General features: G+C 46.6%; 3 protein-coding genes and 1 pseudogene across 7 annotated transcripts in view; 1 reads left to right on the plus strand and 3 right to left on the minus strand.

The window, feature by feature from the left end:
• The first annotated feature begins 794 nt into the window (after positions 1–794).
• Positions 795–27,333, plus strand: part of LOC147436252 (Urb2/Npa2 family protein) — a 114,411-nt gene continuing 87,872 nt past the window's right edge. For 2 of the 5 annotated variants that reach the window (XM_086489177.1, XM_086489178.1), the window contains exon 1: positions 795–1,204. In XM_086489177.1, the coding sequence (XP_086345303.1) occupies positions 885–1,204 (320 nt within the window). In that variant the 5' untranslated portion in view covers positions 795–884. The remainder of the gene's footprint in view (positions 1,205–27,333) is intronic. The other 3 variants (XM_086489179.1, XM_086489181.1, XM_086489180.1) reach the window with 3 other exon arrangements.
• Positions 16,446–19,079, minus strand: LOC147436253 (uncharacterized; annotated as a pseudogene).
• On the minus strand, positions 18,962–20,515 carry LOC147436254 (uncharacterized). Its single transcript, XM_086488827.1, has 2 exons — positions 19,074–20,515; positions 18,962–18,969 (listed from the first exon to the last, which is right to left on the minus strand). The coding sequence occupies exons 1-2, from the start codon at positions 19,657–19,659 to the stop codon at positions 18,962–18,964; spliced, it is 594 nt and encodes a 197-aa protein (XP_086344953.1). The 5' UTR covers positions 19,660–20,515.
• On the minus strand, positions 20,793–21,637 carry LOC147436255 (uncharacterized). The gene has a single exon (XM_086488122.1). It carries the CDS (start codon positions 21,538–21,540, stop codon positions 20,884–20,886), a length of 657 nt encoding a protein of 218 aa, XP_086344248.1. The 5' UTR covers positions 21,541–21,637; the 3' UTR covers positions 20,793–20,883.

Raw genomic sequence — 27,333 nt, forward strand, 5'->3', positions numbered from 1 at the left:
TGGTTTTTACTGGATACCTTCAAATCATTGTTTGCTCTTTAAGGCTAAATCTTAAGAACCACCGCTCCAGAGTTGCTCCTTTTCCATCATGATGGCGGGGGACTGCCCAACAACCCGATCTCCAGAAAAGGGGCCAATTGATGAAAGCAAGGGAGTGATAGGAGTTGCATCGCCGATTAGAGACCCCTTCCCCCGCGGCTATTCCTTGACAGCTCTACCTAGCTCCCTAGCACCCGCAGGTGCACACACAAGCAAGCATAGTGCAACGGCCTCCAAAGGCCCCCCTACCCGCGAGCGCCCGTACAGAGCTAACTCACGCCCCATGCATTCACCCCTTGAAACACTAGCAAAGACCCCCTTAACATTTCTTATGCTTGTTAGTTTTAGTTTTATGAAAAGAAGTCATAATGAGATTTGTTTTACCATTTTGTGTCTTACATGCTTTTGAAATTAAATTTATAGCATATTCTTTTTTCTCTATTTTTGTTATGATTTTCTTTTGTGTGTGTTTCTGGAGAATTAGAGAGAGGGAAAGATCTCTCTCTCTCCCTCTCTCTCTCTCTCTCTCTCTCTCTCCTGCCCCTCTATCTTTTTTTAAGATGTAAAAGTTGCCGATTTAAAATTCTAATTATAATTTACAGTTTATTTTTTCATGTGAAAGGCAAGTCACTTTATTTTATAATTAACTTGTTTCACTCTACCAGCACCAAAAAATTAAAATTTTACATTAAGTGAGGCTTTTGTAATAATTGGTGTATTAAAGGTTCTCTCTCTCTCTCTCTCTCTCTCCCTCCCCAAAAACCTCCCCAAAAAACACACACACACACACACACGCGCGCGCGCGCGTCCTTAACCTTCAACCTTCTTTCCCACCTTCTAAGCGGATGAAACAGCTGCAGAGAAAAAGAGTTTTGACTCCGGAAGCAGACGAGAAAGAGAAGAGAGAAAGGTTGAACTGGGGGGACATGAATGGGAAGAAAGCAGGTCAGAGAAGTAAGAAGAAGCGGAAGCTTCAAAGCTCTGATGTAGGAATGGGTCAAAATGAAGTCGCAAGGGGGAAGATGAAAAAGGAAACGAGCAAAACAGATTTGAAGCTAGCTGGTCAAGAAGAAGCTGATGTCGCCGCCTCAAATATTGTTGCTGATTCATTATCGTGTCTTGAGCTCCTCAAACTCATCAGAAATCGAGAAGTTTTCAATGACAGGTCTTGGCCTTTAACTAAACATCTTTGCTTAATTAGTTAGAGCACTACACGATAAGAAAAACGTTTTCAAGGGATATTAGTGTTCTTTTAAGTTTTTGAACCCTTTTCTTCCCTCATTGCTTGGGAAATACTGGCTCTCTAACTAAATGCCTTTGCTTCATTAGTTAAAGCACGGCAGGGGAAGAAAACCACTTTCAAGCATTAGATCCCCGTGAATTCGCAGTTTTAGCTGGTTAAATATACACTAAATCCCTGCTTTTTTGCAAACATTGTCATTGCTTGGAAAAGAAAGTATGGTCGACAGGAGATGTTTGTACTGAAAATTGTGGGCTATAAGTCCAAATTGGTGGATGGCTGTTGCTCAAAGTAGTCTAGCATGGTCTTTGAGTTTTTACATGAAAGACGTCTATGCCGCATTGAAAATGGAGCCAGTACTCTGATATTTTAGGTGTCACACATTTGCAAAGAAATGTGCAAAGAATTTAAGAATTTTTATCCTTCAAAAAATGTGAATACGAATCAATCAGCCTAGGGGAGGGGACCATCCCCCACTACATATACGTGCATATACCATCATTCAAGGGGGAAATATTACTAACATACCAAACCGGTTGTTCAAGAACTTCAATGGAGAGTTGAGCATTTTAGTTGGAGATTAAACTCTTGGGAGATCAACGTCAAATGCTCTTGCTAAGATGCATTGATCCCATGGACCTTGGGCTTTAGCAAGGCATGACACCTTGGCACATGTGGTCCATGGCTCTCTTTTTGATCTAGTATGGGCTGGGGCCCTGGCACACCACACATCAAGGTGTGTGTGTCTAGATTAGTCTGCGTGCTCGATATAATGAATGTTGGTTACCGCGGTCGAGTGGTCTTAGTGGTTGGTTGGATCAATGCATGAGTTTGGGTGTATAGCCCGGGCCTCTTGCACTTTACCTCATCATTGAAAAGTAGAAGGCCACTCCCCAATAACAGGATCCACCCCATAGGGTCCTTGTGTTGATGAGCTGCAACAAGTTTCTCGGTGACGAGGAGGAAAACCACCACCTCCTTTTCGACTCGAGGTCCTTCTCTATCGTGGCGCACTCACCAACTCCCTCATAGGTCCCTACAACTGCCTAGAGTCTTTGTGCTAGTTTAAATGCTTATTTGAGGCTACAAGGTCTGCACCCTCCTTCGACTCAGGCTCCCACTCAAGCTCCCAAAGATTTTGGACCTTTTGGCATGGAGTTTGATTTCTAGCCACTGCCTCCTCCATCTTTGTCTCCAACTCGACCTCTATGATTTCCAGCTTTGTGCCTCGAGAACAGGGTCCTTCTCTAGGTGTGGGCTTGGATTCCTAGCCCCCCCCCCCCCCCCCCCAAAAAAAAAAAAAAAAAAAAAAAACCTTCGTTGATTCTCACACATCGGTCCCCCTATTTGGCCCATCTCCACCTTCTACATGTAAGGTGCAGCGGAATGAATGTTGTATTTTCTCAAGATTAGTGATCTTTATTGCTCAAGGTTCCTTTTAGTTCTTAGGGAAAGAGAGAGCTTTCCGTCTTATGGAGAGTGCTATGATCACGAACAAGGTGAGTGGATATTGTGCGTGCAAGTGAATGAGACTGAGAGAAGGAGAGAGAAGAGATACGACACCCGAGAGGTTGTAAAACCCTCCTCCGAAGGCCCCACTCTCGTCGGCGAGAGTGGTCTACTTTGATTGCACAAAGGTGTACAATGCGTATGCAATGGATTGATGCAATGGGACTATGCCGATGGCGACGACGGTGATGACGACGACGACTCGATGGCTGAAATCTGAGATTTTCTAATCGCTGAATTTCGGGATTGTTTCGGTGGCTGAAAATGACTGTTTTGGCCGCGTTTTTATGGCCGAAAATGGGGGAGCATCTGCAACCATCTTGGGGCTGATCTGCCACTGTGTCATAGGCTGAAAACTGTGTGTATCTGATGCGGTAAGGGGCTGAAACTGTAAACGCTGATGAGTCCTGCTGCTAGCCAAAAACGCTAGCCTGATCTGAATTTGCAACTCAAAAACGCTGATGGGCCGATGTGAAAAAAACGCTACCAATGCTGGGGAATCTGTTGGCGATCACAGGGATCTGCAAACGCTAGGGTGCTGCTGTTGATGGCTATAGCCTGCTGTGGAAGGGAGCGCCAATGATGGGGTGGTAATGCAAAAACGCTAGAGGGTCATGAGGGGGGTACTGCTGAGAAGTTGCCTGTTGAGCTGGAAGCTCCTGCTGCCTCTTCTGCCAGAAAGTGCTAACTTGGGTTTGCTTATATATGGAACTTAGCAAAATTGCCCTACCTACTTTTGTTGGAAAGTCACTAAAAAATAATAAGTGAAAATATCAATAAATAGGAAAATAGGCTAAATGCACTGGAAAATTCCCCTAACTGATGCTAATGGATTCTGATGGGAATTCCGATGATCATGCTGTGTGCAATCGGAGGATATGCATCTATGCATCTATGCTAAGTGACTGGGCATGCATGGTCTACGAATAGACTCACAAAAGTGCCAGATCACTGCTAATTTAACTGACTTGACTGACGGGAACCTTGCTATGGTGTAGCTTGTCCATGGACACATAGGGTTGGGATGTGTCACGTGACATCTCCTCCTTTTCAAAGTGAGGTACTGGTACCGAATTGTATGGTGTCGAGGGAGATCGCCAACAGCATCGGGAATCCTGGAAGGGACTCTTTGCCGGCCCACTATGCTGTGTGGGTCGTGCGATACTTGAACTTCATGAAGGTTTGCAACGCTTGCTTCTTTGGGCCGCGCCGAAAGTGACTTAAAGTCTTCTGTGGCTCCTTTGATGCTTCAACTTCGTCTAGAGTCCTGCTGCTTCCGTCTTCAAGAATCTCCATGGTTGAAAATTCCTGAAACCATCTCCAACACAAAACCATGACATACCTATTCCATGTAAAGTGAAGGAAAAAAAATCTTGTCTTTGCTAAAGACTGTGTATGCAATGTAGATGAACATAGGGACTGAGTGACAACCTGTTCATCAAACACATGCAAACAATGCGCTCGAATCTTTTCTGTTTGATCGAAATCAATCAACTGTGGCAAATCACAATGGAAATGCCCATGCTTGGTCCTCATACTATCATGTGCTCTTTCGGAAAGTGTGTCACGCCACGGAAGAGACATGGAATGTGACTTCCTGACATACAAACTTTTCAGCTTTTCATGAACAATCCGCATACATTCATGCTCATCCATGAGAGAAACGCGCTCAACATATAGTATGTCATGCCTAGGAAAAGGGATCACATAACGATGCTGACTAAACTACAGGAAACCTTCACGAATGAAACACTCAAACAATGCGTGCGTATCAATCATGCGAACACATAATACTTCCTGTGAGGGTTCTTTGGACCAAGGCTCGAGAGCCAAGATCGGTTCGTCCTGAATGATCGAATCGTCCTGTGGGGGTTCTTTGGACCTCGACTCGAAAGCCAAGATCGGATCTTCGTGATTGATCGAATCTACAACGAGGTTAGCTTCGCTAGGAAAAGCATCCACTAACACATCATCCTTGTGAACAATCACATCATCTTCATGCAATTCATCATGCTTGTCTTTTTCACCCAAATCATCATGTAAATCATTATCATTCAAATCATCATGCTTCTCATAATCATGCAAGTTCTGTATGTCATGCTGTGGAGAAAAAGAGACTAAGAGAGTCTCCTTATCTCGAATCCTTTCAACCTTGTCCTGCATTTTAGCAATGGGAGATGGAGAAGGAGCAGTGTCCACTTCATGAAAGATAGTAGGAGAATCACTGTCGGCATTGAGAGTTATAGTGTTAGCCGCAAATTTTATGACAGCATCAGTCTCACGGAACCATTTAATGCCTAAAATCATATCACATCCTGAGAGAGGAGAAACAACAAATCTTCTAGTGAAGGCAGTCTGTTGAATTGCAAACAACACATCAAGGCACTCCTCCGTGATGAGAGCGTCCATACCGAGACGAAAGCCAGAGACCTCGATAGGAGATCTCGGACTAACTTGGAAGCGGGCTCTCTCAACAAGAGAGGAACTGATCACATCATGCATACTACCTGGGTCAAACAATATGACAAAACGGTGCCCCGACGTACGACCATAACATTTAGAATCATCAATGGGTTCCTGGAAACTTTGGGCACACCCATGTTATCATTCATTGCATTGACAGATGTAGTGGGTGCTGTGGGTTCTTTAGATTCATTCGATGCAAGCTTAGGACATGTTCTTTTTATTTGACCCTTAATGTGACAATGAAAACAACGACCTTCCTTAGAATAAGTGCTTTGTTCTTCCGACGTGATGTATCCTCCTACAATTCCTTGTGCTACCTTTTCATATGGAGTAAGCTTAGGTTTAGCAATTGTGTTAGCCTTACCCTTAGATTCATTTGAAGAATTCTTTTGTGAGAGACTGTTGGAAGATTGGTTAGAAGAGTTATCATTGTTACCATTCTTACCGTTCTTATCGTTCTGAGGGTTCTGAGAAGTTTGCCTCGTACTTGTGGAAGTCTTGTGCTCCTTAGGCTTTCCCTTGTTGTGCTTCATCTCCTGTGCGAGAGCAATCGCTACCGCCTTGTTGAGATCGATTGGATTGAATACCTCGACATCGTACTTGATATACTCGTCCAATCCAAAGAGAAAAGCCTCTTTGCGCTCATCATCCGACATGCTTAATTGGGTACCTAGCTGCAAAACACGATTAGAAAAAGACATAACTGGCATACCATTTTGCTTGAGAGCGCGCCAATCGTCCTTCAATCGTGCGAGATACTGAGGTGGCATAAACCGCGCCTTGAGCTTGTCTTGGAAATTAGCCCAACTAAAAGAGAGGGGCGTGAAATTGTCGGCTGCCTCTAGGTGCGTGGCTAGCTGTGCCTCTTGCCATGCGTGGTATGGCATCACCGGCAAGGTACATAGCTGCCGTCAAAACTTTGCTATTTCCTGTCTTCTTAGTTGTCGCAAAATAAGCATAAAATTGATGCAACCAAGAATGAATAACTGTAGCATCCATCTTACCGTCATACTTATTGAAAGTCAACTTCTCTGTGATTGGATGGTTGGAATCCGCATCGTGGCTTGCGCCACTTGACGAACTCCCACTATCTTTGGGTGGTTCGGTCTTCGAGGCTAGGACTTGGGCAAGCAATTCTTGAGTACGTAGCTCTCGTCGAGCTTCACGCTCGGCCTCCAAGGCTAATCTATGAGCGGCACGATCGGCCTCCAATGCTGCGTTTCTTGCTGCCGCTTCCTCCTTCCTTAGTTCTTTTCTTTCTTTTCTTGCGTCGCACTCGCGTTCTAAAGCAAGGCGCTTGTCTTCCTGTCTATCCATCATGGCCATCATCTGCTTGTCTAGTGCCTCCATAGGGTTTGGTCACTTGGTGGCGTAGATGGCGAAGGGGGAGGGTTGAAGAAATCATCTCCAGGTGGGGACGAGTCTTCGTCGCCTCTCTCATGCTCATCACCTGTATGCGAAGTATCCATTGCGCTTCGGGTGACCACCATGCATTATGATCCTGGGGTCTTAAGCTCGCGAGGAACTTGGGTTCTTGAGGGTCTTGGTTCCTGAGGTCCTTGATTCGTGAGAATCTTGGGTTCTTGAGGTTCTTGAGGTTCTTGAGGGTCTTGGGTTCTTGGGGTTCTTGAGGGTTTCTTTCGCTTGCAAATCGCATTGGAGAAGGATCTTCTCTTCACCCGAGTTCTACTCCTTTCTGCGGGCGCACCCCTTGGCGGCCTTGCGCTCACACCAAGGTTGCTTTTTCCCACCTCACGTCGATTGGCCGGCCGCTAAGTGCACGGTCCGCTCTCAATGAGTGAAAAGAGACACAAGGGGAGGTTGGACAAGCTCTTCTTTCTTGGGATTCCTGTCACTCTTCAACAAAACACGATTAGGAATTGCCACGCCCAAGTGAACTTGGGTTCGTGCGATCGCAACAAGCAAAAAAAATTCTTGTGGTTCTTTCCTTGAGTAATGCAGAACACTTCCAAAGCTTTGATACCAATGTAAGGTGCAGCGGAATGAATGTTGTATTTTCTCAAGATTAGTGATCTTTATTGCTCAAGGTTTCTTTTAGTTCTTAGGGAAAGAGAGAGCTTTCCGTCTTATGGAGAGTGCTATGATCACGAACAAGGTGAGTGGATATTGTGCGTGCAAGTGAATGAGACTGAGAGAAGGAGAGAGAAGAGATACGACACCCGAGAGGTTGTAAAACCCTCCTCCGAAGGCCCCACTCTCGTCGGCGAGAGTGGTCTATTTTGATTGCACAAAGGTGTACAATGCGTATGCAATGGACTGATGCAATGGGACTATGCTGATGGCGACGACGGTGATGACGACAACGACTCGATGGCTGAAATCTGAGATTTTCTAATCGCTGAATTTCGGGATTGTTTTGGTGGCTGAAAATGACTGTTTTGGCCGCGTTTTTATGGCCGAAAATGGGGGAGCATCTGCAACCATCTTGGGGCTGATCTACTACTGTGTCATAGGCTGAAAACTGTGTGTATCTGATGCGGTAAGGGGCTGAAACTGTAAACGCTGATGAGTCCTGCTGCTAGCCAAAAACACTAGGCTGATCTGAATTTGCAACTCAAAAACGCTGATGGGCTGATGTGAAAAAAACGCTACCAATGCTTAGGAAATCTGCTGGCGATCACAGGGATCTGCAAACGCTAGGGTGCTGCTGTTGATGGCTATAGCCTGCTGTGGAAGGGAGCGCCAATGATGGGGTGGTAATGCAAAAACGCTAGAGGGTCATGAGCTGGGTACTGCTGAGAAGTTGCCTGTTGAGCGGGAAGCTCCTGCTGCCTCTTCTGCCAGAAAGTGCTAACTTGGGTTTGCTTATATATTGAACTTAGCAAAATTGCCCTACCTACTTTTGTTGGAAAGTCACTTAAAAATAATAAGTGAAAATATCAATAAATAGGAAAATAGGCTAAATGCACTGGAAAATTCCCCTAACTGATGCTAATGGATTCTGATGGGAATTCCGATGATCATGCTATGTGCAACCAGAGGATATGCATCTATGCTAAGTGACTGGGCATGCACGGTCTACGAATAGACTCACAAAAGTGCCAGATCACTGCTAATTTAACTGACTTGACTGGCGGGAACCTTGCCATGGTGTAGCTTGTCCACGGACACATAGGGTTGGGATGTGTCACGTGACACTACAAGTCCTCCTTTATTTGTTGACTAGAGCCCCCTTACCTTGCAATGTAATCACTTCCGAGGATGGACGGAATGGAAACACAGAGATAATGCAATCTACACACTTGGCAACACTTTTAGTACTTCAAAACAACTTGAAAAGAGAAAGTAGAGGACACGACTCGACGGAGTTCCGAGCCAAGACGCATTGGCCCCAAAGACTGGCACTCCTTTCGGTATTTTTTTATTATTATGTCGCAAAAATACAACTCTTGAGGGGTCTGGCTCTCTCTGAGAGTGTGCGTCCAAATGCTCCCAAGAAGTGGTCCTCTGGGCACTTGTAAACTTACAAGGGATGCCCAAAAGCAGAGTGTCACAAGACGGGCACCACGTGCCAATAGAAAAGGCAGATTGAATAGACTTTTAGCACTTAAATAACAACTGAACTGAGAGAGAGAGAGAGAGACGGCACGCGACACGGAGTGGCGGAACTCCACCCCAGAGAGTATTGGCCCCAAACCTTGGCTCCCCTTTCGATATTTCTTTGTATTGCATCAACAAAGTACAAGCCGGTACTCCAGACTCTGCACCTTCTCTAGGAAGCATGCCAGAGAATGAGCCCATGGCCTCATATTTAAAGGCCTTAGTTCCCAAAAGCAGTTTACATGAAAACTCAAAAGCTTCTGGGTGAAAAGCAATGCCCAAAAGCTGCGAGCGTAAATCACGGAATTCCCTACAACTGCCACGTCAGTAGTCAACGCAAAACGCGAAAATCCGTACAGTCTGCCACGTCATCATGTCAGCGCAATTCACGGGATTCCATACTGTCTGCCATGTCAGCAAGGCAACGCGAAATCCAGGTTCATCTGCTACAGCTTCTGGCTCTTCACTTAGGGTTTAGGCCCCTCGGCCATGATCTGCAAGTTGGCTCCATTCTTCAAGGCTTTGACACGTCAGCAGTTTGTGACATCCCCCCTTCTTGAAAGAAAGTAATCGTGCGCGATTACAACATATCTTCAAAACAACTCAAGTTAGCTCAAAAATTTTCCGAGGGACATTCCGAGGGACAATCAATTTGCTCTTTTTTTTTGTTTTTTTAAGGAGTTGGCTTCTCCTTTTGGCTCTTTTGATCAAGGAGTTGGCTTCTCCTTTCGTCCAGATCGGAACTCTTGATATTCCGGCATAGTAAAATTAGCCATCACACCCATACCGCACTGATCTTCCATGGGTGTCTTGATGCACGAAAATTACATACCTAGACAATCTCATCCAGTTAGGAATATTCAGTGATTGGCACATCACAATGCAACACAAATGCTCACATATGCATGTTACAAAACATAGAAACATAAAGTCTCTCCTCTCGCATAACCTAACAAGGTCCGAGCCGGGAGATATTCAACGACTCCGTGATCACTCCTCCCGCATAACCTAAAAAGGTCCGAGCCGGGAGACATAGAGGCCTCTTACAACCAAACGCCCCCCAGATCGCAGCCTGCGTCGTTTGGAGGTGCTGAGAGTAACCACTGCTTAGACTTCTTAATACTCCTCCCGCATAACCATCCAGGTCCGAACCGGGAGTAACAAGAGCAATCTTTTTCAAGCATACAACCAAACGCTCTCCAGACATCTCGTTGCGTCGTTCGGAGATTTCCTAGCATACAACGAAACACTCCCCAGACATCCTGTTTGCGTCGTTCCGAGGTTCAAACAATAACAAAGCAACATTTTTCACTACTCCACCTGGGAGTAAAATCACCAATCATTGAAGCCAGTATTAAAACCAGAGTCAAACATTTCAAATCGGCACCAAGACAAGTTCAAAACAGATACCATCCATTTCAAACAAATTTAAACAATACTTTCTAGCTATGAAGAAAAACAAGTAGAGAGTTCATACGAGGTTTTGTTCGGACAACCGAACTTTGAGGACGACTGGCTTGTCCTTTTGCATCACGGTGATGTACGGTTTTGAACCCCGGAGAGTCGCATCATTCTCGTCGTGCCAAGGCATGCCCAAGAGAATGTCGCAATTGCCCAACTTCATGATGTGGAAATCAGCTTTCCCATGATAATCTTGGATAGTCACTGGAAGAGCACCAATGAGCGGTACCACTTTCTGAGTTTGCCCCGTGGCTAGCTCAGCTTCAATTTCTTCACCCTCTGCATCATAATCGAAGTGCATCTGCTTTAAGAATTTTGGATGGATGAATGTCACGTGACACATCCCAACCCTATGTGTCCGTGGACAAGCTATACCACAGCAAGGTTCAGTCAGCCAAGTCAAGTCTAGATTAGCAGTGATCTAGCACTTTTGTGAGTCTATTCGTAGACCGTGCATGCCCAGTCACTTAGCATAGATGCATATCCTCCGGTTGCACACAGCATGACCATCAGAATTCCCATCAAAATCCATTAGCATCAGTTAGGGGATTTTTCAAGTGACTTCATCCCATTTTCCCTATTTTTGACATTTTTCACTTATTTATTAAGTGACTTTTGTTGGGGTAGTCAGTAGGGCAATTTTGCTAAGTTAATATATAAGCAAACCCAAGTTAACACTAAATGGTAGAAGAGGCAGCAGGAGCTTCCCGCTCAACAGGCAACTTCTCAGCAATACCCCCCTTATGACCCCGCGCCATCCTCCCACTCCCCTTGGCGTTTTCAATCCACAGCAGATACTCAGCTTCATTAGCGTTTTCAGCCTTGGAATACCTGCGGATTCCAGCATTTTCAGAAACCCTAAAAATGCAGAAACCCTAAAAAACGCAGAAAACCATAAAAATTCCAGCGTTTTTGGATCAGAAATTCAGCAGTCGAAACGCAGATTTTCAGCCTTAGCAAAGGTAGCAAATCAGCCCGAAAAGGTTGCAGATGGTTCCCCATTTTCAGCCATAAGAACACAGCCCAAAACAGTCATTTTCAGCCACCGAAACAGTCCCAGAAATTCAGCATCAAGAAGATCCCAGATTTCAGCTCAAGTCGCCGTCGTCACCGTCGTCGTTGTCATCGGCATAGTCCCATTGCATTAGTCCATTGCATACGCATTGTACACCTTTGTGCAATCAAGACATAGACCACTCTCGCCGACGAGAGTGGGGCCTTCGGAGGAGGGTTTTACAACCTCTCGGTGTCGTATCTCTTCTCTCTCCTTCTCTCAATCTCATTCACTTGCACGCACAATATCCACTCCCTTTGTTCGTGACCACAGCACTCCATAAGACGGAAAGCTCTCTCTTTCCATAAGAACTAAAAGGAACCTTGAGCAATAAAGATCACTAATCTTGAGAAAATACAACATTCATTCCGCTGCACCTTACAATGAACTTCTCTGTAGCTTCGGGGGTCAAAGAAAATAAGGGCTTTGAAGCCATTGACTTTGCCATATGCTCGACACAATTCATTTGTACTCTCAAGGAATATGCCATAAATATCAAGAACTAGTCCAATAGCGGGTCTAGCTCGCAGGAGGTGGCGCTGGGGTTCTGTTGACCGTTGGTGCGGGTGTCGGCTCCTCTATCAGTGCATTTGGGACAACTAGAATGATTATGCCCTGTTTGAAAGCATCCAAAGCATCAGCCTTCTTGTAATAAGGTGTCTCGTTGTTGAGGCGTTAAATGAGGCCTTTGCGGTTGGTTTTCACGAGACTCTCGAGAATTTGTTCGTTGTTGCCGAGAGTTGTGGTTATGTGGCCGGAGGTTCTTCTATGGTAAACCCTAGCTTGCCCTTCATTAGTTTGTAGCCGACCGCGGCATGGTCCATAAGCTCTTGCATGGTGGAAACTTGCTTGGAGAGACAATATTCCTGCAATGGTGATGGTAGTCCAATGGTGTATCGCTCGCATTGGGCCTCCAAGGGAACGATCCTAAAGGACACTGGAAGGTACATGTAACCTTTGGTTATAGTTGTCCATGGTTTCAATGGCAAGCATTTTCAAGTTGCCCCACTCTGCCAAAATCTGGACTTCAAACATAGAAGTCATGTACGTGCGTGCAAAAACTGTCTTGAAAGCTTGCCAGCCTCCAGGTCCTTGGAGCATGTGGTTGTGTCGTGATTGAACTCCACCATTGCATAGCATTATCTTTAAGAAATCCCGTTGCTCAAGAAATCTTGGATTCTTCTGTATAGGTCCCCAAAGCATAGATGTTGTCGAATTTCTGTAGGAACTGCATTGCTTTCTTGCGATCTTTGACCCCGGAAAAAGTGAAAAATTTGATTGTCGTGCCGCCATCTTTGGGTTGGTTAGGCGCATATTCCGGGTATGGATAATAAAGGTATCCATATGGGCTCCAACCATTGTAGTTTGGCGGTGGCGGCGACGGTGGTGGAGGTGGGGGCAATGGTGGTGGCACAGGCGGTTGCATTGGACCAGGGTCAGATGGTTGCACCATATTCCTGAAAACTCCCCCGATCGGAAAAGATGGCTGAGAAGGTTGCCAGTTGGAAGCTCTCGTACTTTCTGATGCCGGAGGAGGAGGTACCACCTGGGGCATCAGAGGGGGTAACATTTAGTACAAAAATTGTTGAAAACTTTGCAGCATCGGAAGATGTTGCTGAGGATGCCGCGAAAGAATGTCGTGGAGCTCATTGAGCATAAATTGCAAATATTCTATTGAATCCATGAATTCCATGTCTTGGGTTCTTTATGGCTTATGCCCTGTAAGACAGAGCGATGAAGATGGGACGCGCCCGATGCGCGGTGAAGTAAGGGTGGGAGTGCCTAATAAGGCCGGGGTCGGGACCCGAAGATACTTCAAGTAAAATTCCAATAGCTCTGTTTGCTCTTTTGTAGGACCGATATGCTTTCAGAGTGGCTAATAAGTCCGGGGTTGGAGCACTAAGATACTTCAAATAAAATTCCAATAGCTATGTCTGTTCTTTTGTAGGACCGGTATGCTTTCCAAAAAGCACACGCCTGATGCTTTGATACCACTGTCACAAGACGAGCACCACATGCCAATAGAAAAGAACAGACTGAACAGACTTTTAGCACTTCAATAACAACTGAACTGAGAGAGAGAGAGAGAGAGAGAGAGAGAGAGAGAGAGAGAGAGAGAGAGAGAGAGAGAGAGAGAGAGAGAGAGAGAGAGAGAGAGAGAGAGAGAGAGAGAGAGAGAGAGAGACGACACGCGACACGGAGTGGTGGAATTCCACCCAAGAGAGTATTGGCCCCAAACCTTGGCGCCCCTTTCGATATTTCTTTATATTGCATCAACACAGTACAAGCCGGTACTCCAGACTCTGCACCTTCTCTAGGGAGCATGCCAAAGAATGAGCCCGTGGCCTCATATCTAAAGGCCCTAGGCCCCAAAAGCAGTTTACATGAAAAGCCTTCAAACTCAAAAGCTTCTATCCAAAAGCAATGCCCAAAAGTTGTCAGCGTAAATCACAGAATTCCCTACAATTGCCACGTCAGCAATCAACGCAAAACACGAAAATCTGTACAGTTTGCCACGTCATCATGTCAGCGCAATTCACGGGATTCCGTACAGTTTGCCACGTCAACAAGGCAGCGCGAAATCCGGGTTCATCTTCTATAGCTTCCGCCTCTTCACTCAGGGTTTAGGCCCCTCGGCCATGATGTGTAAGTTGGCTCCATTCTTCCGGGCTTTGACACGTCAGCAGTTTGTGACATAGAGCCCCAAGAGCATCTGTCCTAAAGCACTTAATATCAAAAGCATCTGCTCTCAAAAGCTAGCTCTAAAATCTATCCAAAGCTACCTGTCACAAACTATTGACGTGAAGAACGGAGCCAACATGCAGATCTTGGCCGACGAACCTAAACCCTAAGAAGCAGCAGCAACAAAAGAAGAAGCAAAAGAAGTTCCCACCAACTTATGGGACCTCGTCCGATGGGGACCAAGTGCCCAAGGGTATAATAATAAAATAAAGTAGCTCACACACACACAAACAAACACACTCACACAAAATCATCGCGCTATTGGAAAGATGACGTGGCAGCTGTACGGCACCTCCGGATTTTGCATTAACATGTCGACGTGGCAGCAGTACGGATTTCGGCTTTTTGCTGACAAGTGTTGACATGGCAGTGTACGGAATCCCTTATTTTGCATTGGCAGGTTTTGGGCAAGATGCTTCTGGACCAGATGCTTTTGAGTTTATAGCGTTTCATGTAAACTGCTTTGAGAGGCCAAGGGCCTTTAAATATGAGCCAAGGAATCATTCTCTGGCATGCTTGTGTGTGACGGTGTAGAGGATGGAGTATTGGCAATGTACTGAGTTGAAGCAATATAAAATAATACCGAAAGGGGCGCCAAGGTTAGGGGTCAATGCTCTCTAGGGGTTGAGCCTTTTTAGCTCAATTTTTTTGAGCTACATGTATGTACCATAGTGCTAAGAACACTTTGAGCATCGGATTGCACCAAAAAAGACGAGAAACATGAGAGTAGCAAAACACGCCAATAAAACATTGATGCCATTAAGGCGAATACAAGTAGATAAGTACATGCTTCAAGGGCTCAAAATGGCAAGTGATAGAGGCAAAAAAAGGTGATAGCCTAACTAGGGAGGGGTGAGCACACAATGACACATCAAATCCAAGAAGTGCTTGTTTCATGAGAAGGCGGAATATGAATCTCCACATCCTGAAAGTCGAAGTCATCAAGGCTGAGATCAGGAGCGCCTTTACCTCTGCCTCGTCCTTTGAATGCTCATCGGTCGAATTACTAGGTAGCGGTTCGACTGGAGGGTGCCCAATCTCGTAACACCATCATGCGTAAGAGCCAACACAGTGCTCGGAGGAATGTCCAATGGTTCCACGTCGACGGAAGTGGATGCACGCTACATGCAAATGGGAATGCAGAAGAGGATAAGGGATCCATTCTCCAATTTCTTGCATATGAGGCAAGCAGATCCTGGTACTCCAGATCTTGATCGTGTATTTGATGCCGATCTTCGTTCATAATGATGAGGTTATGCCTTAAAAGTTAAAAGTATCCAAGACATAGCGATGAGGACGGGAGCGCGCCCGATGTACAATGGACTAATGGGTGGGAGTGGGTAATATCTGTAGGCAACATGTGTTTTCTGGGGCAAGGACTCGAAATTTCTTTGAAATAGAGAAAAAAATCTGAGAGAGGTTCCTTGGGTTCTTGATTCTTCCCTTGAGTTCGTGAAGCCGAAGCATGTCCCGGATTTTGATAACGTTGATAGGTACAGCAGAAGGGTTTAAGGGTTTTAGCTCAGATCTAGTACTCCGCACAAACACAAGGTTTCTTTTCTTCAATCGAGAGAAGTGAACACAATGAGAGAGAGAGAGAGAGAGAGAGAGAGAGAGAGAGAGAGAGAGAGAGAGAACATTGCATGTCGGGTCGCAACCACCCTCAAGGGACCCCGGAGCAAGTACTTGCTTTAGATTACTTGCACAAATGTTGATACAATGGCTAAATGCTAAGTGCTGAATACTTTGTGCTGAGGCTGATCTAATGCAAAACTTTGGCTGAATTGATGCAAAACGTTGATGATGTTGGGGTGCTGGCGATGGAAACGTTAGGTGCCGAGGTGTTGTGGGCGCTAGATGCCCTACTGGTACTTGGTTTTGATGTTCTCAAAACTGAAGGCCAAGTGACTATTTTTAGGTTTTTTAGCCATTTGTCCTACCTACTTTTTATAAATTTTATGTCAAAGTCACTTATTAATAACTCATTTAAGTGACTGTTCATATGCCTTTATGCTTAAATGACTAAACTGTGCAAGTGAGGGTATGCAACTATGACCTGCCTGATCATGCACGTCCTTATAGAGGCTCACAAAGTTGCCAGGCTAGATGCCAAGCTATAGTAACTAAGACTGATGCTGACCTGTAGCAGTAGCTTGTCCATGACACATGTGGCTCAAGTGCAATGCGCACGTGACACCTTCTGTTTTTAGGCCTCTCGGTTGGGCTCTTGAAGTTGGAGAAGTTCTTCTTCCTCCTCAATTAGGTTTTAAGGCCCTCGGTCGGGATTTGCAAGTTGGCTAGGGCTAGGATGAGGGAGTCCTAACCCCTTTCGTCTTTAGTGGTTGACACATCAGTAGTTTGTGACACCCTACTTCTATGAGAGCGCGCGCGCGCACACACACACACACACCCACACACAGAGAGAGAGAGAGAGAGAGAGAGAGAGAGAGAGAGAGAGAGAGAGAGAGAGAGAAGAAGAGGAAGATCGTTTTAACGTCGTAGGAAACTATCCCAAGAGACCTTAGAGAGAGAGAGAGAGAGAAATGTTAAGAAATGTTATATTAACGTCTTCAAAAGGCCAAAGTGACCTATGAGACCAGAAAGTTACAATGTGGTGGTCCTGATACAAAGTCAGAGTAACAAGATGACAAAATGACAGAATGACAAAATGACAAAATAAAATACTATGGAATCCTAAACTGCTAGGTGTTGACTAAGCAGCTAAACAACTAGCTAAACAACTAGCTGGGATGGGTAAGAGAGAGAGAAAGAAAGAAAGAAAGATTTTTTAACGTCCATAAGAGGCCGAAATCGGCCTATGAGACAAATCAAAGTACATGGGGGTAAGTGTCCTATGGATATCCTGTGAAGGATAAAAGGTACAAAGCAAAAAATAGCTATCCTGTGTAATGACTGGGAGAGAAGGGAGGTGGTACAAGGGTAGGGGGGGGGTGGAGCTCTAAACTAGGGAAAAAATGCAATCCTATATGCTGGGGTATATACAATCATGAGAGAAAGTGCTATTAGATCTTTAGCTCCATCCAGTCCCGTAATCAGGGTGTAAGACATGATGCATGGGTGGGTGAGGTGTGAAAAATCCCCGTAGGATGGCGGCTGGGTCTGCAAAAGCCCGGATGCGTCACTCCTCTAGAGATCTGTAGTAGCGCTCCTGAATCTCCTGGATCTCTCTCTGGTGAAGTCGGGGTGCCCTACGTCCGTGGGGACGTGGACGCCTGCGAGCTCGGACCTCCTCAGCCTGCTGTAGAGTCACTCCTCTCTGAGTAGTCTGGGATGGTGGTACTACTGTGTCCCTCTGGAAGAAGTCTGTGAGTTGTGTCTGGCGCTCGTCTCTCACGACTGATGATGTCTGAAGGAGAGTCCCTGTGCTGGTGTGCCTCTATGAGGAAGCGGCCGAACTGTCGCTGGTCTCTGGACTCAAGAATCTGATGTAAGGTGGGCTGATCTGCAAACAAGGTCGGGTATCTGCCTCTGATCTCCTCATATGCTCTGCATCTGCATACAAAATGCTCCTCACTCTCAATGTCTGCTGTGCAAAGTCTGCATATCCTCTCTGCTCTGGGGACGTGCAGCTCTCCCTGCCTCAATCTCTAGCTGGTGTGATGATACTCTGAGCTGTCCAATGGCGACCCATGCTCTGTGCGGCATGTAGACATCCATGTACCTCGGTCTCTGGATGAACCCATCTGCTAGGATGGTCAGGAAGTGGTCTCTGTAGTACTGCCTCTTCGTAGGAAGAGGCTCTCTGGGTGTGATCCATGTCTCTCTGATGTATAGCTGCGTGAGATCCTGTCTGAGAACTCTATTCCTCTCATGGTGTGAGAGGCGTATGTGTGGGGAGTCGGGATCATACTGAAAAGGAGGCAAGTCTGTGATGTCTAGGCCATGTGATGTGAACCACTCTGTGACTTGCGAGTACCATGCTCTGGTGTCCCCCTCTTGGTGTAGCTGTATCGATGCCTCGAAAGCTCTGCGGGTGAGTTTGTCTGGTGGCAGCTCTCACATGCGCTGGATGAAGCAAACTGTTTGGAAGAGGGCTTCTACTAGCATCGGGGGTGCCGCTAGCTCTGCTCTGATGATGTCGTGTGGTACTGATGGTTTGCTATGGAGCGAACGAGAAATCATAATGATCTGTGGACGCTCTATCTGTGTCCAGAGAGATGCTGGTAGCCCTGGTGCCCATACTGCGGCAACGTACATCATGGCAAGTGTAACTAGAGTGTCAAAAAGCCACCCCTTGGTACGGGGCTCTTGGAAGTGGGCCTGGTGGCATCTGCGCAGTGCGCTCTAAGGTGGCCAGTGCTGCATATCCTCGTGTAAGTCGGTCTCTGGCTGCCTGGGTCATGGAAAATTTGCCAGTGGTGCCAGTGAAAGTCACCCCCAAGTATATATATGAATCAACTACCTCAACCTGTCCACCTGCTACAATGAGCACTGCTCTACTTCGGACTGTCCTGGAGGTGTGGAAAATCATGACCTTGGTCTTGCCAAGGTTCACTGTGAGCCCTCTATGTGTGCAGAAATCATCCAAGGCGCGTAGGTGGCTCTGTAGTCCCTCCTGTGTCTCAGAAACTAGAATAATATCATCTGCATAGAGCATAATATGGACTGGTGTACCTGCCAAGTCGGAGCCCGCCCCGCCTGCTCGTAGGATGTAGTCTGCTATCTCATTGATGTAGAGGCCAAATAGGGTCGGGGAGAGGGGGCATCCTTGCTTCACACCAATGGTGCTAGCAATGGGGTCCGATACTCCACCTGGGCACCGCACTCTGCCTATGACCTGTGCATACAAAGAATGAATGGCCCATATCATCTCAGATGGTATCTGTAGCTCCTGGAGACGCTGAAAGAGTCTCTCTCTAGGGATAGTGTCAAAAGCCTTGCGGAAATCCACAAAGCAGCAGTAGAGTCGTCTCTTCCGTGCTTTCGCTCCATCGATCAGGCAGCGAAGCACGAAGATGTGGTCGATGGTCGAGAAAGTGCGTCGAAACCCTGGCTGTCCTGGTGCGCGTAGCCTTGATGCCTCTGCGTATGTGCTGAGCTCTGCCTCAAGAACTGCTCCATATAGTTTGGCCAATGTGTGGCCAATCATGATAGTCTTGTAGTTCCCTGGGTCCAAGGTGTCACCAGATTTGTGGATAGGCACGATGGTGTGCATGGTCCACTCCTCTGGTAGTCCCTCAACCAAAGCGCGGTTGAAGAGACGTGCTATCAAGGGGGAGAGGGTGTCTGCTGCATAGATGAGGTGCTCACTCTGTAGTCTAGTGTGGTCGGCTGAGCGGCCATGCTGGAGGCGTCGAATAGCCCTCTTCACCATACTAGATGTGAAGAAAGTCGAGGTGGTAGGTCGGGGGTCGGATGGCTCCGGGATCAGTGGTTGCCCAGGTATCTGGTATAGGCGCTCGGCGTAGTCATGCCAAATCTGAGGATCCTCCAAGGGGGTGGTGGGGCGTGGCTCTTTGAGAATCCTCCATGCGGTGGCACAGTCAGTACTCATGAGAAGATGGTATAGCTCAAGCTCCTGCGCCTCTTCGAAGGCCCACCGTTTACGGCGTGTGATGGCCTTCATCTGTCGCCTGACCTCGCTCTCAGTGATCTCCTCCAAGGCTCATCGAGCCCATAGCTGCCTGTATAGATCCCTACACTCCTCATCGTACCACCGGTTCTGGGGCATCGTCCCAGAGGGTGGAGGTCTACCAGTGTGGGTAGTATGTGGAAAGCAGCTGAGGGCCGAGGTGTGTAGAATTGCGGAAAGCTGGCTAGTGAGTGTAGAGAGTGGTGTATCTGGGTCGAGAGTGTAGATCCCCTCGTAGACATGTGATGAGTAAACTTTGGCTAGCTCATGTGTGAAATGTATGGTGGTGTGTGGTGTGAGTGTAGGTGGTGTGTGTGAGATGGGTGAGCCAGTGAAAGAGAGAGCCAGATATGCATGGTCAACCCCAATAGGTAATGGGGGGATGGTGAAGGATGTGAGGAGGTGAGCTGCCTCTCTGAAGCCGATGATGTAGTCCACTGTGCCGCCGCCGCCGGGTACTGATGGTGGTATGCAAGTCAGGCCTCCAGATGATGGCCATTGCGCCATCCCGTTGTAAATAATGAGACGGTGCTGTGATCCCAAACGAAGTAGATGTCGCCCGTATGGTGTCGGTGTGGTGGTGTCTCTGGAAGTCCTCTCTGCCTCTGTGTTCTCCATGGTGGAGAGTAGCTCTGGGTCGTCAAAGTCGTAGATGTCACACTGTCTACTCTGTGTCCTGGCGTTGAAGTCTCCCGTGAGGAAAACTTCTCCTAGCCTGGAGTATTCCATGATCTCCTCCCTGAGGCATGCATATGGTGTGAGTGTATCATCCTCCTCCTCCCCGCCCTGTGTATGAGCCTCATCTGTCTCTCCTCTGCCTGTCTGTGCGAATCTAGAACCACTGGGTGCAAAGTAGCAAATGGCAATGTAGAGAACGTGTTCCTCAGAGAGCTCAATCCGCACCCACATGTAGCGTGCTCCTGGGTCACGAGCTACTATCCGTATCTTGCTATGGAGTAAGCGGTGGTAGAGGACTGCTACTCCGCCAGATCCTCTAGCGGTGTTGTGCTGTGTGCACTTCCTGTGTGTAGACTCCCACTGATAGTCCTGTACTCGAGGTAAACCTCTCTCTGAGCTCTCATGTGTCTCTGTGAGTAGGATGATGTCTCTGTTATGCATCACCTCCTCCGATCTCCCTGGGTGTGTCCACAAAGAGCCATTGCAATTCCAAACTGCTATGTGTATCTCCTCATATAGTGTCCCATAGGCCGCGAGTTCCTATGCTACGGCCTTGCCATCGATGATGACCCGGCCGTCACGATAGGAGGCTCGTTTTCCTTCATTGCGCGCTTGTTGGATCCGAGGCATGCATGCTCTTCTATGCTCCACTTGCATTTTTGTGAGGTCGTCATCTAAGTAGATAGGGGGGCCCGTGAGACCTCGTAGGATTACCCTCTTTCGGATGAAAAGGGTGCGTGCCTCTTCCGATGGGAATTGGAGTATAAGAGGCCTCTTCTTGGTGAGGTCTTTGCCGGCTCGCCAAGCTTTGGTGAAGGGGGTTGGGTCTTCTATTTTGTAGCCAAGTGTGTTGCATAAGGTTTTACCATCTTTCTCGGGGGTGGATTCCTTCCCTTCTTCAATGCCGGTGACTCGTATATTGAGGCGACGGGCATTCCGCATCTTCTCCTCTTCAAGGGTGGTGTGTACAAGGAAAGCTTCTTCCTTGTGGGCATCCTCTTTCGCTTCTTTCTTGAGGTTCTTTTTGACCACTTCTACCCATCCCTCCTTCGTGGCTTTGAGCTTGTCTTCCAAGCTCTCTGTAAGGGCTTTAGTGAGTTCTTCTTTGATGGCCTCCTTTGTGTCATTGTTGATTTCCCCTTCCTCGGGGGTAAGGGATGCCATTGAGGCCTTGAGGATGGCCATTTGCTGATGCATCTCTTCCTTCTCCTTCTTCCATCCTTCTTGGGCTTTCTTCCATCCCTCAAGCTCTTTCTTTTTTTCCTCTTCTTTAGCTTCCTTCTCCCTTGCCCATTCTTCTTTCTCTTTGTTCAAGACTTCTACTTCCTTCTCAAGTTTGGAGAGGCGGTTGATGATATTGGTGATGGCGGAGTCGGTCAATTTCTTGTTTCTTTAATCGTGGCGTGTAGCTTGTCCTCCATCTTGGCCATGTCGTCCTTTGTGGCCCCTTTTGCCATAGCCGGGTCGGATTCAGGACGGTTCAAGGGGAGTGGCTCAAAGGGTGAGGCCCATTGGTATAAATGACGAGCAGTGGCAGTGGGAACAGGCGATATGCTGGGTATCTGTTGACTGCTGACGGGTATAACAGGGTTTCTGGTAAATGACTGCTGACGGGTTCAGTTGGGCAGACAGGCTGGGCGCCGTACTGTTGATGGGCAGGGCCTTACAGGCAGTAGTGGGAACAGGTTCAGTCGCGCGAAGAGAGAGAGAGAGAGAGAGAGAGAGAGAGAGAGAGAGAGAGAGAGAGAGAGAGAGAGAGAGAGAGCCAACAATAGTCTTCACAATTGGCTAAATGAGCCCTTAAATAGAGTTGTGTGTGTGTGTGTGTGTGTGTGTGTGTGTGTGTTTTTACATAGAGTCCAAGTGCCAAGCGTGTGCACTTTCTTCTTCTGTCTGAGCCTCTAATGGGCTGTTTTGGACAAGTGGCCGGTTCCTCATTTGTGTGTGTGGGCACCTTGGTTGAAAATGGGAGCTTTTGTGTTGTCATGCACTTGCCATGCTTCAACCACCCTTTACTAAGGTCGCCTGGTACTTGCCATGCTTGAACCACGGTGGATAAAGACGTTAAATACGATGCATAAAGTACGAAAAAAACAATTGTATGGTACATAGAGCATGTGTTTGTGTGACCTTGTATGTGTATATAGAGCATGTTTGTTGATTAGACACACTTAGAAAATACAATTGTCAGAGTTTCATGGCATGCAAAATCTGAACTAAATAAGTCACAATTCTTTTGCGACATTTAGAAGTCAAGCAATAGAAGTAAATTCAAGGAGTACGTTAGTATTGGATGACCAAGGCGGTACAAATCAAATTTTACGTCTACAACCTTGGCTTGAACTACTCTTCATTAGGGTTGCTTGGTACTTGCCATGCTTGAACTGCAACCTCCCTTGCATGCACCCAAGTTGCCTTGCATAGACTGCCACCTGCCATGCATGGACTCCAATTGACTCGCATGGATTGCTACCTCCCATGCACGGATTCTAGTTGACTTGAATAAACTGCTACTTGCTATGCATGGACTCCAGCTAACTTGCATGAGCCATCCGAGTGTCCACTTGCCTTGCATACTCTGCCAGATGCTAGGCGCCAGTAGTCTTGGTCCTTTCTCTGCATCCTTTGCTAGGCTATGGGTCACCCAGCATGCTTTGCAAGCTTCCCTTCTCCTCGGCGCCGTGCACATGTCAAACACTTGTAGCTTCACAAGCATCTGAATCTCATGCATCTCTCCTGTAGCTTCTCAAGAGCTTCTTGCAAAATCAACAAGTATATCAATACATTCAATACTTGCAAATATTCAGCCTTGTTCATGGCTATGGGCCAAATCGGTGACAATTGCAAATCAGCCCTGCAATGGCCAGAATGGGTGACAGGTCTATCCATCTATCCATCGAGGGCATGCTAGATCTATGCGGGATCACCCTTGGTCACTTGTATTTGCAGTTTGTTATCAGCATGGAGAGCCTTTCCCATATCTCTCTCTCTTTTCTAGAGTCATGAGATACAAAGATCAGAGATGTCACGTGACACATCCAACCCTATGTGTCCGTGGACAAGCAACAACATCACCAGGGTTCAGTTCAGTCAAGTCAATCTAGGATAGGAAGTGATCTGGCACTTTTGTGAGTCTGTTCGCAGACCGTGCATGACCAGACACTTAGATTAGATGCATATCCTCCGGTTGCACACAATATGATCATCAGCATTCCCATTAGAATCCATCAGGAAAATTTTCCATTGCATTAAACCTATTTTTCCTATTTTTGACATTTTTCACTTATTTATTAAGTGACTAGTTGGAAACTAGGCAGGGCAATTTTGCTAAGATAATATATAAGCAAACCAGAGTTAGCACTTTCTGGCAGAAGAGGCAGCAGGAGCACACGCTCAACAGGCAACTTCTCAGCAGAACATCCAAGAGGCCTAGCGTTTTTGCATCACAGCAGAAGGCTGGCGTTTTTGGACCAGATCAGCCAACGTTTTTGCATTGGCAATAGCTTGGCGACAGCAAGAAGCATAAGACTCCTAGCATTAGCAGATTTGCACAGCAACAACAGATCAGCCCTAGCGTTAGCAGATTTCCACCGCAAGTCAGAATTTTCTTATTTTTGACATTTTTCACTTATTTATTAAGTGACTTGTTGGAAACTAGGTAGGGCAATTTTGCTAAGATAATATATAAGCAAACCAGAGTTAGCACTTTCTTGCAGAAGAGGCAGCATGAGCACACGCTTAACAGGCAACTTCTCAGTAGAATCCCCAAGAGGCCTAGCGTTTTTGCATCACAACAGAAGGCTGGCGTTTTTGGACTAGATCAGCCAGCGTTTTTGCATTGGCAATAGCTTGGCGACAACAAGAAGCATAAGACTCCTAGCATTAGTAGATTTGCACAGCAACAACAGATCAGCCCTAGCGTTAGCAGATTTCCACCACAAGTCAGATTTTTAGCCTAGCGTTTTTGCATCTGCCAGGCATTTCAGAGTTTTGCAGATCTACCGCGACGGAACCAACACAAGCACTAGCGTTTTCAGTTTTCAGCACTTAGACATCGCAGAACAAGTTCCGAACCTCGCAGATCTCACCTTCCCACAGTAGATCCTCGCCGCACGGTCAGATCAAGCGTAGTTTGCAGATTCAGCCTGGAAAACGTAGATTTCAGCATCTGTGTTTTCAGCGCGTCGTCGTCATCGACATAGAGTCAGAATTCAGCAGATAAAGATTTGCAGATTTCAGCCCTTAGCATTTTCAGATTTCAGCCCGTCTCGTCGTCGTCCTCATCATCGCCGATCGGCAAGTCCAAAGCATTTTAGAGATTTGTGCAATCATAAGTAGACCGCTCTCGCCATAGAGAGTGGGGCCTTCGGAGGAGGGTTTGACAACATTTTGGTGTCGTATTCTTCTCTCTCTATCTCTCAAACTCATGCACCTTCATTCATAGCGTTCACCACTTTGTTTGTGTCCATTGCACTCTCTCACTAAAGGAACGGAAGGCTCTCCCTTCCGTAAGTAAACGGAACCTTGAGCACAGTTCGGAGCACTCATCTTGAGCAAAGTTCAACATTCATTCCGCTGCACCTCACAAGAGATGTCCTGGATTGTTTCTACTATAGCTACTGTCACAAAGTGATGACGTGGCTACCGACAGTAGAAACCCTAATTTTAGCCAAAAACCCTAAAATTCTTGCAAACTCTAATTTCTGCCAAAAACCCTAATTTTTGGAAACCCTAACCCTAATTGTCGACTGAAACCCTAAAGTGGCTAGAAACCCTAAAAGTGCCATGTGACAGCAACGTAAGGATTTCCGAAAATCACGGAACTGAAAAGCAGCCCAAGGGGCGACACAATTGGCCTTGAGAGAGAGAATTTGCTTTATTTTTGGCTCTCTTGAGAGAGAGAGAGAGACTGCTTTTGAACTGATAGCTTTTGGGGCTCTGCTTTTGGGCATCCCTTGTAACCTTTAAATACGCGGTGAGGGGCTCACTCTGCAGAGCATCTGGACGCAGAGTCTGAGAGTGAAACCCTAACGGCTCTTTGTACTTCGACATTGATTTTAATATATAAAGAAATACCGAAAGGGGCGCCAGTCTTTGGGGCCAATATCTCTAGGCACGGAACTCCGTCGGGCCAGTGCAAATCTATTGTAATGTGTGAATTGTTTTGAAGTGGTTATTTGGTGCTGTGGTGATTGATTCTTGATTTGGAGTGTCCAAGTCTGTTACAATGGTATCAGAGCACGGCCGATTTCTCTTCTACAGGAAATCCGATCCCCAATTCTTTTTTTTCCGCGGCACCTATGGCTTCACGCAAGGATTAGTCGACTCCCTCTACATCTGGAGATGTGGGCAGGGATCACAACAAGATTACGGCAGAGAGTATGGCCCGCCTCGGCCTACTCAGGCAGAGCGACGAGAGATGGAGTGTCGTCATTTGATCGGCGATGCAACGAAGATGATGCTCAATTTTGCGAAGGACCCAAAATTTGCAAAATATATGAGCGAGACGTCTTTTCAGGAAGTGCATGAGCAGTGGCAGAAAACCACTACACCACCCCCGAAACCCGCTCTCAAGAAGCCTTCTGCTCACAAGAAATATTCAGAGAAGGAATTACAAGAGGTGGTTGATACACGGATTGCTCAGCTTTTGACGCGCAAAGGAAAGCCAAAAAGCATAGCAAAAAGCAAAACAAAAGCACTGACTTCCCGGGATATTTGGGTCGTCAGTCGACATTTGACAAAGCAAAGAAACAGAAGAAGCGTGTTCACTTTGAAGGAGTAGTTCTTCTTCTTCTTCTTCTTCTTCTGACAGTTCGTCTAGCTCTTCAGATTCGAGCGAAGAAGACAGAAAGGGTAAAAAGCGAAGCAAGAAACAACGCTTCGGAAAGGGCGAGAAAAAGGCAAAGAAGGCTAAATCTCGCCCAGAGACTGACAATTCTATTGAGAACTCGTCTACAAACAGCTCAGATTCCGATGACGGAAACTTTTATGCGAACAAGAAGAATTTTGTCACGGGACACATCCCAACCCTATGTGTCCGTAGACAAGCTACACCATAGCAGGGTTTTCGTCAAGTCCAGTCAAGTTAGATTAGAAGTGATCTGGCACTTTTGTGAGTCTATTCGTAGACCGTGCATGCCCAGTCACTTAGAGTAGATGCATATCCTCTGGTTGCATAAGCATAAGCATAAGCATTTCCATCAGATTCCATCAGAGACAGTTTGGGGATTTTTCAGATGACTTTATCCCATTTTTTCCCTATTTTTGACATTTTTCACTTATTTATTAAGTGACTTTTGTTGAGTACTTAGTAGGGCAAATTGGGTAAGTTAATATATAAGCAAACCCAAGTTAGCACAAATTGGCAGATGAGCAAAGACACAGCAGGCTTCCCCAAGCAACAGGTGTCCCACCCTCTCTCAGCAAGACCCTCTCCAATCCCTTGGTGAGGCCCTCCCTTCCCTTGGCGTTTCCAGGATCAGCATTGCCATCCCTCAACCCTCAAGCCTGGCGTTTCCATCATCCCTTGGCAGCAGCCCCCCAAGAACTACTAACGCCAGCCAGCAGTCATCAGGAGCAGCGTTTCCCCCCTTCAAGATTACGGCAGCCAGCGTTATTTGGGATCGTTAAGGATCAGCCCTTGCAGTGTTTTTTGGGATCGTTAAGGATCAGCCTTGCAGCGTTTTTGGACCATCATTGGGACAACGTTTTTCAGCCTGAGACCTCCTGCTGTGGCAGCGTTTCCAGCCAAGTTGTCAACACCAAAAACGCAGCCTAAAGGAGTAGGGTTTCCACAGCGTTTTTCCCTCAGAATTTCAGCCGACAAAGCAATCGATTTCAGCCATATGCAGCAGAGAAAAACCAGCCAATTCAGCCCCAAAAGTGGCACAGGTTTTCAGCTTTTGCCCCTTTTGGACAGCAGATAAAGAAGCATCTATTTCAGCCCTAAAATCTTCATCGTCTTCACCGACATAGTTCCCGTTGCATCAG

Source organism: Adiantum capillus-veneris, chromosome 18, assembly GCF_014529385.1.
Source record: "Adiantum capillus-veneris isolate H3 chromosome 18, ASM1452938v2, whole genome shotgun sequence".
Classification (NCBI taxonomy): Eukaryota; Viridiplantae; Streptophyta; class Polypodiopsida; order Polypodiales; family Pteridaceae; genus Adiantum; species Adiantum capillus-veneris.